The sequence below is a fragment of the Abramis brama genome (assembly GCF_963993115.1).
Source record: "Abramis brama genome assembly, chromosome: 4".
NCBI lineage: Eukaryota > Metazoa > Chordata > Actinopteri > Cypriniformes > Leuciscidae > Abramis > Abramis brama.
In genome coordinates this window covers 35,758,738-35,775,161 of record NC_139966.1, presented here as the reverse complement: position 1 = coordinate 35,775,161, position 16,424 = coordinate 35,758,738, and the positions used below count along the sequence as shown (strand labels likewise).

Here is a 16,424-nt window from a genome sequence, read left to right as displayed (position 1 = left end):
GCAGCCAAAAAAAGAACAAAATGTATAATAAGGGTTAAGAGCCCAACTAATGGAAACACTAATCACTGTTATGGTGACTTCAAATGAAACAGAGTTTAACCTTTGTTAATTCTCAATAAAAACTTTTCAGTCTCTCAATCTGGTTAATAATAAGTGAAGCTGGTAATGCTGTTTGTGGAGTTGTTTAATCCTCCTCTGCTGAGATCTACAGAGATATAATGGCTTCTTTTATCTTCAGTTAATTTCATCTAAGTCTGTGGCTGAAGTCAGTTGTAGTTCTTGTGTTTCTGCTCGTCTATTTTTCTGTTCTCTTCTTTCCTTTAGTGATTCTGCTTGTTAAAAGGCTTATTAAGGTGACTCCATATGAGATGACTCCATATTTAAACACAGATTTTGTGGCTCTAGTTCTGGTTTAATTCTTTTGCTCTTGGCTGACATGTCAAATTTCTTTGCTATGGCCTGCTTGTGGCTCAGATCTGGCAAACAGGAGTGAGCCACCCAAGGGTCGTCATTCCACGCTGCATGTGGGTCAGATCATCGTGCCACATGTGCCAGACTTGGGCTGGATCTGGGCCGTCACAATAGCTACGTTTACATGGACACAATCGGAATGAAATCAATACGATTGATGAATCCGAACAAGGTGTTTATGAATGAAAAATAAAGTAATCGGGTTGATGTGCGCGTTTATATGTCACAAGTTTCAAATCGGATCTGATGTTTTGACATGTGCACACTGCACGAATATACAGAGTTTCCCGCTTTTGTGAATGAGAATCCAAAGCAGGACAACTGGTGGGACGTTGTCCTGCTTCACTTCACAGACGCGCGAGTGAAATGAGAATTTTAGAATGACGGGAAACTTATTAAAATGACACTTTATAGAGAGCCTAAGTCCCTCCCCTCCGCTTCCGGCTCATGGGACCTTACTTCGGAAAAAATATGTATGGTAGTCAATGGCGAGAGACAACTTATCTTTTTATTCCGTCTGAACTGTGCCCTGAATTACACATATGATGTTTGTCAATTTAAAAGATAATTATGAAAGTCAAGAAAGTCGCAGTTTGTCATAAAACAGAAGAGTAACATTTAGTTTTATGTGAAAATCGCTCAATGAACTACATCTCTTGTCTCACACTATGTACATCACAAGATCCATTGCTCGTATGTGTGCAGTCTGGTACAAAACACTGCATGACGGCGTAACGTTACGATTATAACGTAAGACTATAGAAAAAATGACAGACGTTAGCTTCAGTAAAGTTAGCTTCATTCATTGAGAGAAAAGGTATGACGTCACATATGCGCCTTTTGGTTTTGTAGTCTCTGTAATTGCGTATTTTCACAGTCTTATACCTGAACAGTTTTACATCAAACTGCGCCTTTCTTGACTTTAAAATTTATCTTTTAAATTGACAAACATCATGTGTGTAATTCAGGGCACAATTCAAACGAGATCAAAATATTTGTTGTCTCGTGCCATTGACTACCATACAATATTTTTCCGAAGTAAGGTCCCATGGTGGTCAACCGGAAGGGGAGGGACTTAGGCTCTCTATTCAACAGGAAGAACAGCTTGTTCCGCGCGTCATACGTCATTACGCTATTTAACACCATTGCACATGCGCAGTCCTTTCAGTTTCGGTTTTCAATCCGATCAAGTGTTTACATGTTTTTTCGATCGGATTACAAAAGGGATAAACCACCCCTTTCAATCCGATCGAAATTTAATTCGGATCGAGCTCAATCGGATTGATTAAGGTGTTTACATGAAGGTTTTTTAGTCCGATTGAGCCGTCAATCCAAATATAAGTGTCCATGTAAACGCAGCTAATGTTGCTATGAGGGAAGGAGTTTATTGGGGAATTCTTGGATTGTTTTATCTTCTATGATTCTGTGTTGTGATAGCCTTGTCATATTAGGTGATTTTAATATTCAAATTCATTTTTTATTGTTGCTGGATTCCTTTAACCTTACTCAATCTGTAGTGGGCTCTACGCACAATCAGGGTCACACTCTGGATTTTATACTGTCCTGTTGTGTGGCTATAGAAAATAATGGGCTCTCAGATCATTTTTTATTATGTTTAATGTCATTTTCGCTGGGCCTACTCCACGCCCTGAGTCAGTCGGCTGTCATGCTTGGTCTATTAATGCTCTGTCAGCCTCTAAGTTTTCAGAGATGTATAATTCCCATATACAGGCATTAACCGTAAATTTTTCTCCATCTAATCTGGGTTTAGATAAGTTAGTGGCTGACTTTAACACAGAGTGCAATGATATTTTGGACTGCATAGCTCCATTTAAACAAGTAAAATAGATCTCAGTTCTGGCTTACACAGAGAGTCATTTAATTAGACAAAAATGGAGACAATTGGAGAGGAAAAGGAAAAAACACAGGCTCCAAGTCTCGTATGAGATACTCAGAGATGGTTTGTTAAATTGGCCAAGGCGCAGTATTTTTCAGACCTAATCTCACGCCAAGTCTATTACTTAAAGCAGCTGAGGGCTGCTGGACAGTGCTTGTAAATGGACGCTGCAATTATTATTCATTGCAATGTCCACACACAAGTTAATATGCTTGCGGTCGTAGATTTATTGTACCGTTACTGGTCTTCATTTCAAGTAAGCAAGAATCCAAACAAACAGTCAATAAATCCACAGTTCCAGTCCTTCACCAGTACAGATTTCCTACTTGCATAGCATAACATAGCGTAGTGGGTTAAAAAACTGTGTGCACCTTCCCTCCAGCAACACCTGTTACCTGAAGGAAGGTTCCCACCTATATTCTGTAACAGAGAGACCCCTACTGGACACACATGTACATGATAATGGCTCTTAAAGTCTGAAAGTTTTATTTTAGGTAATACATACAGTCCTGGCAGCTTGCGCTAAAGTGGTTCTCATACTATTTACATGGAAGAACCTTGCTGTGGAATTAGGGAGCTCTATTTTCTCCTCTCTGCATATCTCCTCTGGGGTTCCTCAATGTTCTTTTGGCCCCGTCTTGTTTTCTCTATATGCTTCCACTGGAATTAATATATCAACTGGCAGAGGATGATGCTGCATTTGATTACCAGGAAATACACAAACAGATCAAATGTAGCCTTGAATTCACTGTATGTCATTTGGATAAAAGCCAAATGTGCAAATGTAAAATGTAATGTAAATATTGGTTTAGTTGGGTGGCTCGAGTGGTCACTTTGTTAAAAGGCAAGGCTCGAGTGGTCACTTTGTTGAAAGGCAAGGCCTTGGAAGAATATGCTAGGATGGATGAACAATGATCTGGTTTCTACAAGGACATCAATGGATGCAGTACTGGCCAAGTACAATGTAACAAAGGAGATGTATCGCCAACGCTTCAGGAATCTCACGGTGCCATCTGGTGAGAGTGTCAGAGAGACCTACAATCGAATCAAAGGATTGTACAAAAGGTGGATGCAACCAGAAGTTAAGTGTAAGGACCAGATAGGAGAGACTATCATTCTTGAGCAGTACTTGAAGATGCGTCATCCAGATTTGAGGATTTGGGTTAAAGAAAATCAACCTCAGACTGGAGAGGGAGCTGCAAGGTTGGCAGGACTTTGTGGACTTAGGTACTGTGGGTAAGTGTAAAACTGAGGAGCCCCATTAATAAGACTGTAGTGGGGAAAAATTCTACTGTTGCTATGTAACAGTCCATCAACGTTGGACTGTTACATTTTGTTGGCATAGTTTGCAAAGTCTCTGTTTGCTGTTTGAGTGTTAGATGATTTCTCTCTTTGTATTTGTTTTTAGGGTTTCATGCAGCCCCATCTGTTAGGAGGAGAGTTCACACACTTGGAGTTTCCCAGAAGGGTGCAAAGGAAGGAGGTGGGCAAGAAGATGTTGTACCGAGACTTCACCATGACTGGCTGGTGAGGTTATTATATTTTATGTGTATATATTTATATTTGCTCCATCACTATTGTGGCAGAGCAAGTCGTGCCCCTTAAGAGTTGTGCAGAAGCTGTAAATTTATTCAGTTAATGAAAGCAGAAATTGTGCAAAGTTTTTTTTTCAGGGATTAGAAACAGAATACAGTCAAACCAAAAATTATTCAGACACCAGATATAATTTTTGTTAATTTTTTTACTAGTGGGTGAAGGACACTATAGTTAATTTATGTAAGTGAGGATAGCAAAATAAAGTAAACTGTGACATTATTATACCCCAAAATTCTTCATACAGTAGACTACCAGTAAAATGTATGAAAATTTGAGACCAAAAATTATTCAGACACTTTGACGTGACCATGTTTTGCTTAAGTGTTTTTTCTTTAATTGCTAATGCAGCCTTTTTACACCACAGACTGAACAAAATTAAGCATTGTTTGGTAATTGGTTGACCTAAATTGGTATTATCTAATTGTGTACTTAAATTTAACCTAATTCATGTGTGAAAAAGTCTAAGAAGGATGGCCAAAACCAGTGAAATATCAACTGATAACTCTGAGCTCTTGTCATATTTTATTAACATTTTCTAAACTATAGTAAATAAACTGTGATAATGTGAGAAATCTTGTAGTTGTCTGAATAAATGTTGGTTTGACTGTATATATGTATTTATATATACAGTAAATTTATTTATATATTTTTTTTTATTCTTGTCCTGGCATTCCAATGACTGCTTTTTAAAAGAAATGTGCATAGACTATAGACTCAGTAAATCAGCACAGACCACTAAAAGAACATTTTAACTAGAAAGATTAATATTTGAACCAACTCTTACGTTGACAAAAATTGATTTGTTGATTAAAAATCACTCTGGTAGCACGTTATATATGGTACCTCTCATAATTGTCAGCTTTCGGTAGCAAAGCTTACGATGCAGCCTGATTCATAAACAGTGTTCGTTTGTTGGCCAGAGGAGAACTGGCCCCCCGACTGAGCCTGGTTTCTCCCAAGGGTTTTTTCTTTATTCTGTCACCTGATGGAGTTTGGGTTCCTTCTCACTGTTGCCTCTGGCTTGCTTAGTTGAGGACACTTAATTTTCAGCAAAATTACTGATTTGACTACACCAACACTATTGGATGAGAAATCAACTTAGCTGGATGATGAACTGTTTTCTGCAGAGCTGCTTTATAGCTGAATTGAACTCCTTTGTAATTTACAGTTATTGAATCAATACTGAACTGATTTCAACTGATTTACTATTGTCTTTTTAGAGCTGCTTTACAGCAGTTGAATTCTGTTTGCATCATTGAATCATTTTCCTGTTTATCACTGTAAAGCTGCTTTGAAACTAATCTGTATTTGCAGATCAATATATATAAATATATAAAGCACTATACAAATAAAGGTGACTTGACTTACAAAAATGTGAGGAAATGGATCTAAATGCAGCAGTATCAGATTTATTAATACAAAACACTCAGGGCAAAACTGAACATAACGTGACGAGAACTGACAATAAACTTATAGAAACCCACATAGCAACATTGTGATGGTCGAGATGCGGCCCACATCTGGCACATGTGGAATGATGATCTGGCCAGATCTGGGCCACAAGCAGGCCATAGCAATGCCACATGTCAGCCAAGAGCAAAGAATTAAACCAGAACTGGACCTTATCTGAGCCACAAAATCTGTGTATATTAGATTTGGAGTCATCTCTGCCTTAATAAGCCTGTTAACAAGCAGAATCACTGAAGGAAAGAAGAGAACAGATCTCAGCAGAGGAGGATTAAACAACTCCACAAACAGCATTCGATTGGTCATCGAATCGACTCACCTGATTCGCTCTAAAAATTGGCAGCTCAACTTTAGACCCATTTATATTCTATGGCCTTTGATTCTGGGTGATTGATGGAAGTTGCTGGTTTATTGTCCTGTTGTACAAGTTATGTTTGATGTTTTTTCAATAAATTTGGTATTGTTTTGGTATGATATTTCCTTTTTTTATTGTTTTCACTTGTTATATATATATATATATATATATATATATATATATAGTTCAAAATAATAATATTAAAAATATAATAATAAAAATAAAAATAATAATAATAATAAAAATATAATAAAATATATAATAATATATTTATATATAAATAATTATATATATATATATATATATATATATATATATATATATATATATATATATATATATAATAAAAAAAATGTTTTGGTTTGCAGAAGAATTGTTCCTCATTTTTACAGTTCCTCTTGACATGCCCCTTTTAATAAAGTGGTTTAATAAGTGCTTACTTTATGAACTTGACAAGATAAAGAATCAATGGCTTTCTCTCTTTGGCCCTTTCTACACTGTGTTTTCTGGGCCAGCTGATGAATTGTACATACATTCAAATTAGATACCCTTAAATTCTACTTTATTTTCTGCTTTTTGTCTTAACAGGGCTTATAAAACCATTGAGGATGAGGACCTCAGATTTCCTTTGATATATGGAGAAGGAAAAAAGGTAACAGATGAGAGAGTGGGATGGAAAAAAGATAAAGCAGAAAAAGCAAATGAACACACAGGAGAGAAGCAAACCAAGCAACCATTAGCAAAACACAACTGTATCAGAAGTGTCGAAACAAAATTTAGAATGAAAACCCCCTGGAAAAGGAAAGCTGGTATCTCTGCCCATTCCTAGACGCCCCTTGTCTCATGTGGGTATTGACTTCATGACTGATTGCCTCCTTCAAATTCCCATACTTGTGTGTTTGTGATTGTGGACATAGGCATCATTTTCATGTGATATGGCTGGGACCATAAGTTCCCACCACTTTTTGCCAAATCTTAATTTTGTTATAATTCAAATCACCTGAAAAATGTGTTAATAACGATTGTGCATAAATTTCAGGACAAGCTGTTCAATGCCCTGAGTAAAATAAAGGCAAAAATAATAAACCCACTCTGTCCAGTAGCAGATTTCGTTGACGGAAATAAAGGTTGTTCTGTTCCAATGCCTGGAAAAGACATTTAAAAAAATGTTTGCCTATTATAATATTTAAACATAAATATGAAATGAAATCTGTTTTCTTTAATGGCTACAACATGGAGCAGGATTTGAGCGAACGTTGTTTTACCGGCGAGCGTGAGCGGTTCATGAGTGGAGCGTTCACTTGGGCCATGAGCGATTGAGTGGAGCGTGGTGCCATAGAGCGGAATATCGCTCACATGCTCTGGTCAGTACCTGGATGGGAAAACTAGGTGTTAGTGAGGCCAGCAGGGGGTGCTCTCCATGTGGTCTGTGTGGGTCCTAATGCCCCAGTATAGTGATGGGGACACTATACTGTAGCAAGCTCCGTCCTTCGGGTGAGACAAACCGAGGTCCTGACTACCTGTGGTCATTAAAAATACCCTTGCACTAGTAGGGGTGTAAATCTGTTGTCCTGGTCAAATTCCCTCCATTGGCCCTCATCAATTTTGGCCTTTCTAATAATCCCCATCTACTAAATTGGCTCTATCACTCTTTCTCCTCTCCATCAATAGCTGGAGTGTGGTGAATGCACTCACGCAGTTGTACTCTGGGTGTAGTCCCATCATCCCGGTGGATGTCGCTTGCTGGTGTTGGGTGTGGAGGGACCCCTGATGATTGTAAAGCGTTCTTGGTGTGCAGTAGTACATAAGAAAAGCGTTAAATAAATGCTTCATTCATTCTTTCATTCATTCATAATATAAGCCTATTTTTTCAGTGTATATTCCTATATACTTTTCTAGTCTTGTGAATTTATGCTTATTTTAGATACTTGTGCTGAATTTTTATTATTTTTCACACACAGGCACGAGTGATGGCCACCATAGGTGTGACTCGTGGTTTAGGAGATCATGACCTCAAAGTCCATGACTCCAACATCTATATTAAACCCTTTCTGTGCTGCTTTCCAGAGGTGAGCTACTTTTTCGTTAAATTCAAATTAAACAATTATTAGTAATGTTATGTAGAAAATCCTTAAGGCATGTTGGATTATTAAGCTAGACGTCTACACATTGTGCCACAGCCGATTGCAGATTAAGGTGAGGAAACAGATCTAAATGCAGCAGGATAAAGGTTAATTAACAAAGAACTAGAAACAAAACACTCTTGACTAAAAACAACCAGGTATAGTGCAACGATAATGGACAACTGAACTGGGCTTCACAGGGCTTAAATACACAGAGAAACTTATTAACAAAATAAACATCAGGTGCAAACGGTAATCAACTCAATGGAAAAACCATTGAAACAAACTTAAGCGTAGCATCAGTTCTGGCAGGTCACGTTAGTCAAGCTCGCATCAGCTGACTCTCAGCTGATACATGTCTACCTATAGGAATTTGACGCCTATCACTGTATACATATATAAGCTCCTTCAATATCCTTCAGTGGGTGAAAGAGGTGACATCAGTGCTTGAAGCAGGAAAAAAAAGTGCTGATACTCCTGGGGGGTTGAAAGCATGCTCCGGGGGCGATGTGGGTGGTCAGAGTAATGGCAACATGTAAGAAGTGTCGACCTGAGATGTGCCAATTATAAACTTTAGTTACGATACAACACTGGCCCCCACGTGACAATTCTGTCAATTGTGCAGACACACTGTCAGTTTAAATCTAGACTAAAAACACATCTCTTTGACCTAGCATACACATAACACATTATCAACTTTTATAATTCATTGTTAGGCTGCATAGATTAGGTCAGATGGAACCGGGAACACTTTCCATGAATCCTGATGTACTCGTTACATCATAAGAAGAATGGCGTCTACCCTAATATTAGTCTCTCTGTTTATCCCAAGGTTTACGGCAGTCTGCCGGATCCAAGCCGTATCCAGATCTGAAGAAGGACCTGCACCTTGACACGACGACAACGCAGTCCTAAAGTGTCAACTAGTCTCTCCCCTGTGAAGGCCTCCCTCCCCTCCCTTTACCTCTGTACAGATAAAACATTGTCAAAATGATTCCAGTTCACATGGATATGCGGAAGCGACAAAAATTCTGTATTATAATTTTTCAGGCCAGACAAGTAGTTTATTGAGGGTTGGTTTGTAAAGAAGGACTACACACCTGCGCACATATATATTAAACGCGCATACCTATAGACTACACACGTAATACGCATGTGCACAGCGTCAGCGTTTTCACAGATTCGCGTTTTTGAAGTTGACATGGAGATGATAACGTTTTTCAAAAATTTTCAGCGCTTGCACCTTGGAACCTATTTCAAGGTTTGCGTTCTCGAGCCACCAGGCACTGTTGTAGTGCAAATGAGCAGCCGGAGCGCATTAAGGCTTTTCTGTTAGAACGGTGTTGTGTAAGCGGCCCCTAAGTTAATAACTAATGATCTTTGCAACGGAAGTGAATCAATCAAAACTAACTTTAACTGGACAATAAATTTATTCTAGAGCTGCTGTAAAGCCAAAACAATCTCTGTTACTTTAATTTCCTATTATCACTGTAAAGCTGCTTTGAAACCATCTATATTGTTAAAAGCGCTATATAAATGAAGGTGACTTGACTTTCTCTATCCTTAAAAGAGTCTTATATGTAGACAATATTATTAACACACAGTTGTGATCGGCCGAGCCCAATGGAGGTTAGTGGAAGTGATTTGTAAGTGTCCTTCACTGACCCATAACACAAATCTAGAAATGTTATTCCATCGGATTGGGCAGGTGACGTATTGATAAAAGTGTGTAAGTGCGTTTTTAAGCGACACGTGATTAAAAGTACAGAGCTGCAGATGTGCGGTTCTATGTGCGGCGAGGGTACCTATACCTGCAGTGCACAGCAGCTGCATAGGAGGAGCTGGCTCTCCATGCATTCCTGCAAGAGAAGCACGTTCAATTATCTGACCCATGAACACTGGCTCAAGCATAGGCAGAGACAGAGCAAGCGGAGTCTGTATTCATGACAACATGAGCAGTCGCCCCTTTTTACCACCCTCCTGCCCGAATACACGAGGCCGAGCGTACTGACGTCAATGATGCTGAAGGGATATGTCGTATGAGTGACCTCAGCAACAAGACGAGAGCAGAGAACCGCCCCTGAACCAACGAGGGCGTTCAGGGAGGTGGGACAAGTGGCCAATGATTGTCCCACCCCTGCACCTTTGCCCCGCAAGCCAGCATCTCCGGAAAACTAGGAGCAAGCAGCCGGGCAGAGGGATGGCCGCTCCCACCACAGTCTACGCCCCTCCATGGAAAAACTTTACTAGTGGGCCACACCCAGGGTTTGTACGTGTACTGTGTTCTAAATGGCTATGCGTGCAGGGCCCTCATCGACACAGGGTCCACCTTTCCATTGTCCACCCGGTAACCCTGACTGGAATGGAAGGGTCAATGCCAACTTTGTGATCAGCTACTGCGATGCAGATGAGAACTGTTATCAGGGAGCGGGTGGCCCTCAAAGGCGTTAAGCGCCTGCTGTTGACGGTGGTCATGGGTGTTTTCATCCATGAGTTTTGGTTGGCAGCAAGAGAAGATGCTTGTATTATGGGACTAGACTTTGTGACACTGAGTGGGGTCTGTATAAATGTGGCCAAAGCTTACCTTCAGATCGGTCATGAAGTCATTCCTCTACAGAATGGGCAAAGGGCAGTTGATGTGCCCTCGGGTCAAGCGAGAGGGGAAGTAGCTGGGCAGAATAGTTGAGCACCCGCATGGAAAGTTATCCCCGTCGTTTTCAGCACCACACCGGCCCAGTTCACCGTGCCAGTGCCCTCCCCATCAAAAGGAACTGTACAGGCCTTTCAGGAGCTGTGGTTATTGTGCAGTGAAAGACTTAATCCCTGCCAGCATCGGCAGTTGCGGGAACTGCTTGACCGCAACCAGGACGTCTTTGTGGCACGAGGGGCTAGTACAGCACAACATCGATACCGGCGCAGCTCCACCCATCCGCCTGCGACCCCACTGGCTAGCACTGGCCAAACAGACCACAGCAGAGCAAAAGACGTGGAAGATGGAAAAAGCGGGAGTAATTGAGCCATCTAACAGCCTGTGGGCAGCCCCCACCGTGCTTGGCAAGTCAAGTCACCTTCGTTTATATAGCGCTTTTTACAATACAGATTGTTTCAAAGGAGCTTCACAGTGATAATAGGAAATAAATGTAACAAAGATTGTTTTGGCTGTACAGCAGATCTAGAAGAAAGTCATTGTCTAGCTTAAGTAAGTTTTTAATTGATTCATTCCCGTTGTAAAAATCATTAGTTATTAACTTAGGGTTCGTTTACACAACACCGTTTTCAACTGTAAACAGAAAACTTTTAATGCGTTCTGGCTGTTCATTTACACTACAATGGCATTTGGGTGGCCTGTGAATGCAATCAAGTTTTTGAAAACAGGTTTTGAAAGCGTTACTGTTATCACCTCCATGTAAACTTCAAAAACGTGAATCTGTGAAAACGGTGACATATTACGTGTTTAGTCTGTAGGCATCCACGTTTGAATGCGTATGTGCGGTGGCGCGTAGTCTTTCTTTACAAAGTGACATTGTCAATTTCTTGTCCGGCATGCATAATACAGCGTTTTTAGTCCTTTATGCGGATGTGTGTGAACTGGAATCATTTTGATAATGTTTTCATCTGTACAGAGGAAAATCGTTTGTCTTGAAGAAAAAAACTTTCGATGAGCCCTTCGCAGGGGATAGTCTAGTTGACATGGTCTCTGCTGACACTTCAGGGCTGCGTTGTGTTCGTGTCAAGGTGCAGGTCCTTCATCTGATCTGGATACAGCTTGGATCCAGCTGAGTACGGTAAACCCGGTAAACCTTATTAGTTAAGTATACCTTCTGTAAGTCATACGTTCGGAAGGTTGGTCTGGACCTTATCTTAGCTTTACCTTATCACTGTTAACAGGTGGCCACCACAGCAAAAAACTTTTTTACATCTCAGTCTATACGAATATAATTCTGAAGTTAATACACCCAGTGTATAATTAGGCTAATTCAAGTGTTTTCATGCAAAGAATAAAATTGTCATTATACTGATTGTTGTTCGCTTTTTAATTATATTATCCATCAGTACATCAGTTTGGAAAACCATTAGGCAGTTAGGCTAAGGCTTAGGAGTCTATTTAAAGGGAATGATTTTGGTGGGGAATTTGCTCAAACTACAGCGAATAGTTGTGCTAAATCAAAGATGGCGCTGTCCGCGGAGCTATTTCAAAGGCAAGTGAAAGCATGCTGCCGGTTAAGCCCTATTCGGAAGCTAATTGTTTCTCATGGGGTTGTAAGGTACTTTCAACATTTACAGGGGTTAGCCGGTGATTTTATTGCCATCCGAATCCAGAATGTCAGTGTTTTTCTCACACCGTCCGCGTAAAAATCCCCGGCCAACGTCGGCAAAATTACCTACTGTTTTTTGACAAACACCAAGGTCGTGTGGTGATTTAATTGCCGTCTGAATCCACATCTCTGATTTTACAAGAAGAGATCACTTCAAAATTCACTGTTTAAATGCTTTTTAATCACTGCCGAGCAAAGTACGTCTGATGCACACTTTTATTACTGAAATGCTGAAAAGTATTTACAAGAACCTCAGTGAACAAAAAGGAAATGGAGAAGAAAGCAAATAAACATTTGAAATGGGCCGTTATTGTGGCAGCAATATATGATACAATTTTAAAATATGTAGGCTAGGCTATTATAGGCTACTATAGTTTGGATTATTTTTTATAATATCCCATGAGTCCTAATAAATGCAATTTCAACTATTTCTGAAGTACTTCTTTTATAAAGAACACCTCTTTCTTACATAACGCAGTGAAGCAGCCCCTGCATGAGTGAATAATGGATTCTCGAGCCATCGATATCAATAAATTCAGCACCACAGCCACGGACAGCACCTGGTAACGTCGCACGTATAAAGGTATATCTTAAGCAACCTCCTAAGGTTGAAAAGGGGAACACGCCTAGAAATGGTATACCTTTCGTTAAGTTATACCTTTAGAGTCTTTGTAGCGCGTAGCTAAGAGACAACGTTATCGGGAAATCCAGCCCAAGACTGTACACACTGAAGGTAATGGTCTTGTTACTAATGAGGGTAACAAGACCATGGGTGAGAAAAATCAGGGAATAACAAGGGAAAACAGGAAACAGGTCTACAAGACAAAGCACAGACACTAAATATATTACAGTTAATAGGCTAATTCTAACTAGAATTTGAAAAGATGTCTTGCCAGACATTAGAGATACCAACAAAAAATGCTTTATAAAAGATCATCTGCTGTTAACTTGCCAAAGCTGTTGCATTTAAGGGCAGTGACACACCAAGTCTGTTCTTTGAGGGCAGGCCAAAGCAGCCAGTGTCATGTTGTGTGTAACATGGAACATAATAGACTCTTATCATAGGCAGTTTAAGCCCTTATGATTCACACTGAATGAAGATGAACTTTCTTTGCAGGTTAAAGTGTATAACCTGACACAATATGTGCATGGAGCAGATGATGTGCTAGTCATGGGAACTGATGGCCTGTGGGATGTCCTTTCTAATGAGGAAGTAGCAGAGACTGTCACCTCATTCCTGGCCAACTGTGATCCCGATGACCTTAACAGGTTTTTATGTTTTTGATTATGTGCCCTTATTAATTAAGCATTATAGCACAAGACTTTTGACAATCAAAAATTTTATTTTGCCACAAATTCATGTAGAAATTAGCCTATATTGCAATTTAGGCAGATACCAAAACGGATAGGTTGTATCCTTGAAGCCATGATCAAAACTATATTAGATCAAAAATCTATTACCAAAATGACATTAAATACAATTGAAAATGAATAGACAATTAGAAACCAAAGATGTATCAATACATAGATTTCAAGATTTTATCTATTTATTTATTTATTTATTTAAAAAAAATATATATATATATATATATATATATATATATATATATATATATATATATATTGGTACTGATTGGTTTGCTGTTTCATGTATTTTGTAAAATCTGAATCCTCAAGCAAAACAGTTGACATTCTGTGTGCTAAATTTACAATTCATGCATGTTACATAGAAAAGAGGGTCATACATTCAGACATACATTCCGTAATAGTGTTTTTGTACAGATGCAAATGATCTCAAATTTGTGAATGGCTTGACTAATTGCCTTTTGTTTTTATCTGGTTCTTCTGTGGTAGGTTATAATATGGCACTTTGAACTGAAATAATTTGGCAAAGTGAAGTGGAACTCTATTGCTGTTAAGACCTGGAACTAGCAACATACTGTAGCAATGCAGCTCTTAATAAATAATCACTGTTTGGCCAATCACAATAAAGCATTTATAAGTGCTATGTATATTCATTAGTTAGTTAACTAATTTAGTTCACTTCACAGATGCTTTGCCAAAGCAATGGCGAATATCAAAACATTAGAAACCTTTTATGTTTTATGTATTTGTTTTGTTTGTTTTTTTGGAGAAAAGTAAAAATAATTTCACTTTTTCAGATCATTATAAAACTTTGGCGGGACACCAGGGACTGGGTAGATTATATCAAGTGCCAATAGCGTCGTATTCGTCAAATACTTGTTGGCAGAGGCTATTTACACTAACTCCACCTACCACTGTCTGATTGAGCCAGACAAAATTACAAAATAGATCCCAGAGATAACTGGAGCAGTGGTGTAGAAAGTAAGGCAGGTGGATTCGTGACCAACCCGAGTTCGAATCCACTTTTTTCCATCGTATATTAGCTGGCATTTAATTTATTTAAAAATTAAGAAATTATTTAAAAAATGGAAAAAAATGGATTTATAGTGGGAATGTAGTGATATAACGGGAAGATTTAGGAGTAGGTATAAGGGAGGGCTTTCGGGGCAGGGACAAGTAGTGTCAAATGTCAAATTTAATCATTTACACTGAATATGTTATTATTGTATTGTATTCTGATTTATAATATAGTACACTGAGGCGCAAATAGTACCTGCCATTATTTGCATGAACTATAAATAAGATACAACTATTTACACTTATTAGTGTGAATAAAATACTGCTATTTTTACTTAGTGTAAAGAAAATACGTTTGCTATTTACATTTAGTGTATTTAGCATCTACTGCTTTTGCATATAGTGTATAAAAAATAACATATATCACTATTTACTCTTAGTGCAAATAACTGTTGCCAACATAATCATAATCATCATGTTCATAATCTAAGCCTATATATGCTTTAAGTGTGTGTTGTGACCACAGATACACAATGGCAGCCCAGGACCTGGTGATGCGAGCCAGAGGGGTTCTGAGGAACCAGGGCTGGCGAATCGACAATGATCGGCTTGGCTCTGGGGATGACATTTCGGTTTATATAATTCCCCTGATGTTTGGTAACCGTCAACCATAGTAGGTTACTGCCCAGCACTTCTTTCACACGTACCCTGATATGTCTAAAGTTACTTCCTCCCTTCTCTCTTTGGGTCAGTATAATGTGGTAAATGAGCAGTCATCTACTATAGTGACAACCATCACAACACCCAGGAACACTGTATTTCCTCTTCTAAGCATGCTAGAAATTTTAATACCTGAACCCCTTTCCATGTGACCCCAGACTGTTTCAGCACAGCCTTGGGAGTTTTTAGAAGTTTTTTTTCTTCTTTCTTTCTTTCTTTTTTATCCAGGGTTGTCAGTAGGTTGTCAGTGTATATATATATTAGTGCTGTCAATGTTGCAATTAATTTTTTCAGTTTAACGTGTTAAAATATTCATAATTACCGCAGCATCGTTTTTTTTTCTGTCATCTCTTGGCTAGCTTTACATAATATGATCACGCTCTTATTCATGCAAATGCTTTTAAACCATTCAAGCGTGACAAAAGAGAAAGTGGCGTATATGAATGTTCTGTTTATGTGACACACACACAATGCACAGAAAGACGCGTGCCAGTATCATGCACACAGACAGAAAGAGAATCGAGTTCTCTTTCACGCTTGAACAAACAATAACATACACAATTATGCCAAACTGTCCGTTTTGTCGAGTATCCTCATAAGACCAGTCTTAAATGAGTTAACCAAAGTCTTAAATAAAGCTAAAGAGTTGTGAGAAACTGGGACACGTGTGAGATCCACGTCATGTGCAGCAGCAGCAGGTCTTAAAGTGGACAGACAGCAGCCACTAATTCTCTCTGGCATTACTGTTAATCAAAGAACAAAGGAAACAGGGAAAATTACTCCCTGCTTGACTAAAGAATTTGTATAGCTTTAATAACGATTCATCTATATTTAATTTTTCATTTATGCAGTGCAGACTGTTTGAAAACTTCATTTCAATTTCTCTATATTTTACATGGTAAAAGTTATTTTTTAAGCCTAATACATGTTTTTTTTTTTTAAATGATAGCTTTCAATTACACTAATGTTGAATAGCTATAATTAATGTTAAACACTGGGAAAAAAATATATATATTTCATTGAGACATCATGTAGCAGTTTTAGTATCAGTGAGACTGCCCTTCATTCATAAAATATTACTATTAAACAATTATTTA

General features: G+C 38.7%; 1 protein-coding gene across 1 annotated transcript in view; it reads left to right on the top strand.

The window, feature by feature from the left end:
* Nucleotides 1-16,424, top strand: part of LOC311081809 (protein phosphatase 1H-like) — a 42,266-nt gene extending 25,842 nt beyond the window's left edge. The window contains exons 6-10 of the mRNA XM_084112504.1: nucleotides 3,777-3,895; nucleotides 6,375-6,438; nucleotides 7,748-7,855; nucleotides 13,343-13,494; nucleotides 15,134-16,424. Of these exons, the coding sequence (XP_083968630.1) occupies nucleotides 3,777-3,895; nucleotides 6,375-6,438; nucleotides 7,748-7,855; nucleotides 13,343-13,494; nucleotides 15,134-15,281 (591 nt within the window). The 3' untranslated portion in view covers nucleotides 15,282-16,424. The remainder of the gene's footprint in view (nucleotides 1-3,776; nucleotides 3,896-6,374; nucleotides 6,439-7,747; nucleotides 7,856-13,342; nucleotides 13,495-15,133) is intronic.